The 1,441-nt window shown below is 39.8% G+C and overlaps 1 protein-coding gene across 1 annotated transcript in view; it reads left to right on the top strand.

The window, feature by feature from the left end:
- Window positions 1-626: 626 nt before the first annotated feature.
- The window catches only part of LOC107575930 (prolyl 4-hydroxylase subunit alpha-2-like), a gene marked incomplete at its 5' end in the record, with an annotated part of 11,108 nt that continues 10,293 nt past the window's right edge, over window positions 627-1,441 (top strand). The window contains 2 exons of the mRNA XM_016262239.1: window positions 627-903; window positions 1,110-1,309. Of these exons, the coding sequence (XP_016117725.1) occupies window positions 627-903; window positions 1,110-1,309 (477 nt within the window). The remainder of the gene's footprint in view (window positions 904-1,109; window positions 1,310-1,441) is intronic.

The raw sequence follows: 1,441 nt of genomic DNA, 5'->3' as shown, positions 1-1,441 counted from the left end.
TAGCTATTTTTGCTTATAACTTTTAAATGGTTTGACCAAAAATTACTTATCTCTTTAGATTCGGACCAGCATACCGAGTTGAACCATACCAAATTTACCCATTTTGAATTTTGTCGTAAAATGTCGTATTTTGCAAACAAATTGTTGTATCGTTACGAAACTCGGATTGTGTCTTTGAAATTGCAGTATTTATTATACATGATTTATCTGTGTACATCATTCATTTGTAAAACATTCGTGTGCCCTCATAATTTTTAATCAAAATAATTTCCCCTCCCTCTTGCAACAGTTCCTTTTGCTTTAGTTTGTTGAAGTACTAAAGTAACTCAAATTAAATAAACTGACACTAAAATAAAAAACAACAAAATGACTAAACTTTAAAATGAATAAAGACTTTTTCATTGCTTGAAATAAAATAAGTATTAACTGAAATTATGTAAAATATAAAAAACCTACTTATTTTATTTACAGTCTGACATTAATGACAGCTGGAGTCTCTCAGTGTGATGTGGCTAATAGCTGGGATCAGTCTGACAAGCAACAGTCATAAAGGACTGTTATAAATCATACAGCGTGCACTCAGCTTAAAGTAACACCTGGATGTGGTCTAATATAATACCCATACTGAAACCTGTGATAAACGACGTAACGTTCTGTCCGCAGGGGTGCGCTACAACGCTCAGCTGACCGTGGATGACTGCTTTGACATGGGGAAACTGGCCTACAATGAGAATGATTATTATCATTCAGTGCTGTGGATGCAGCAGGCACTCAGACAGATGGACTCGGGAGAAGACGCCAAGACGCCCAAAGCTGATATTTTAGATTATCTGAGTTACTCCGTCTATCAGATGGGTGACCTGTCACGAGCCATCGAACTCACCCGACGCTTGGTGGCCATCGGTAGGCCATCTCTCTCTCGCTCTCCCTGTTATGTTTGAACAGCAAATTGTCACTAGATGATCATTAGGAAATGTAATAGCCACATAAAATCACAGGAAAGTCTTATATGTATTACATGGAATTTAAGAAAAATATCTGATGCAGTTTTTTTGCCTGTATTTCTCGAACATTGCAAATTGCATGTTTTGTGCTGTGTGCACTTGCAGATCCCAGCCACCAGAGGGCAGGAGGAAACCTGCGCTACTTTGAGCGACTGCTGTCTAAGGAGCTGAGGGACTTGGGTCGGAGCCAGCAGGAGCCTGCGGACGAGAGGCCCATTCAGCTGGACACTTATGAGCGGCCCAAAGACTACCTGCCCGAGAGAGAGGTGTACGAGGCCCTCTGCAGGGGAGAGGGAGTCAAAATGGTGAGCGCAGCTTATATCCCAAACGCACAATGAGGGAATTATTTGCCTTATTATTTTCACTTTATTGCTTTTGTAAGCCGTGATTATTTTGAGTCATTTACAGTAAACTTTCATTATATTATATACTGGTCA

Source organism: Sinocyclocheilus grahami, unplaced genomic scaffold (assembly GCF_001515645.1).
Source record: "Sinocyclocheilus grahami isolate Dianchi unplaced genomic scaffold, SAMN03320097.WGS_v1.1 scaffold3018.1, whole genome shotgun sequence".
Classification (NCBI taxonomy): Eukaryota; Metazoa; Chordata; class Actinopteri; order Cypriniformes; family Cyprinidae; genus Sinocyclocheilus; species Sinocyclocheilus grahami.
The sequence above is the reverse complement of the archived record's forward strand: the minus strand, read 5'-3'. Positions and strand labels throughout refer to the sequence as shown.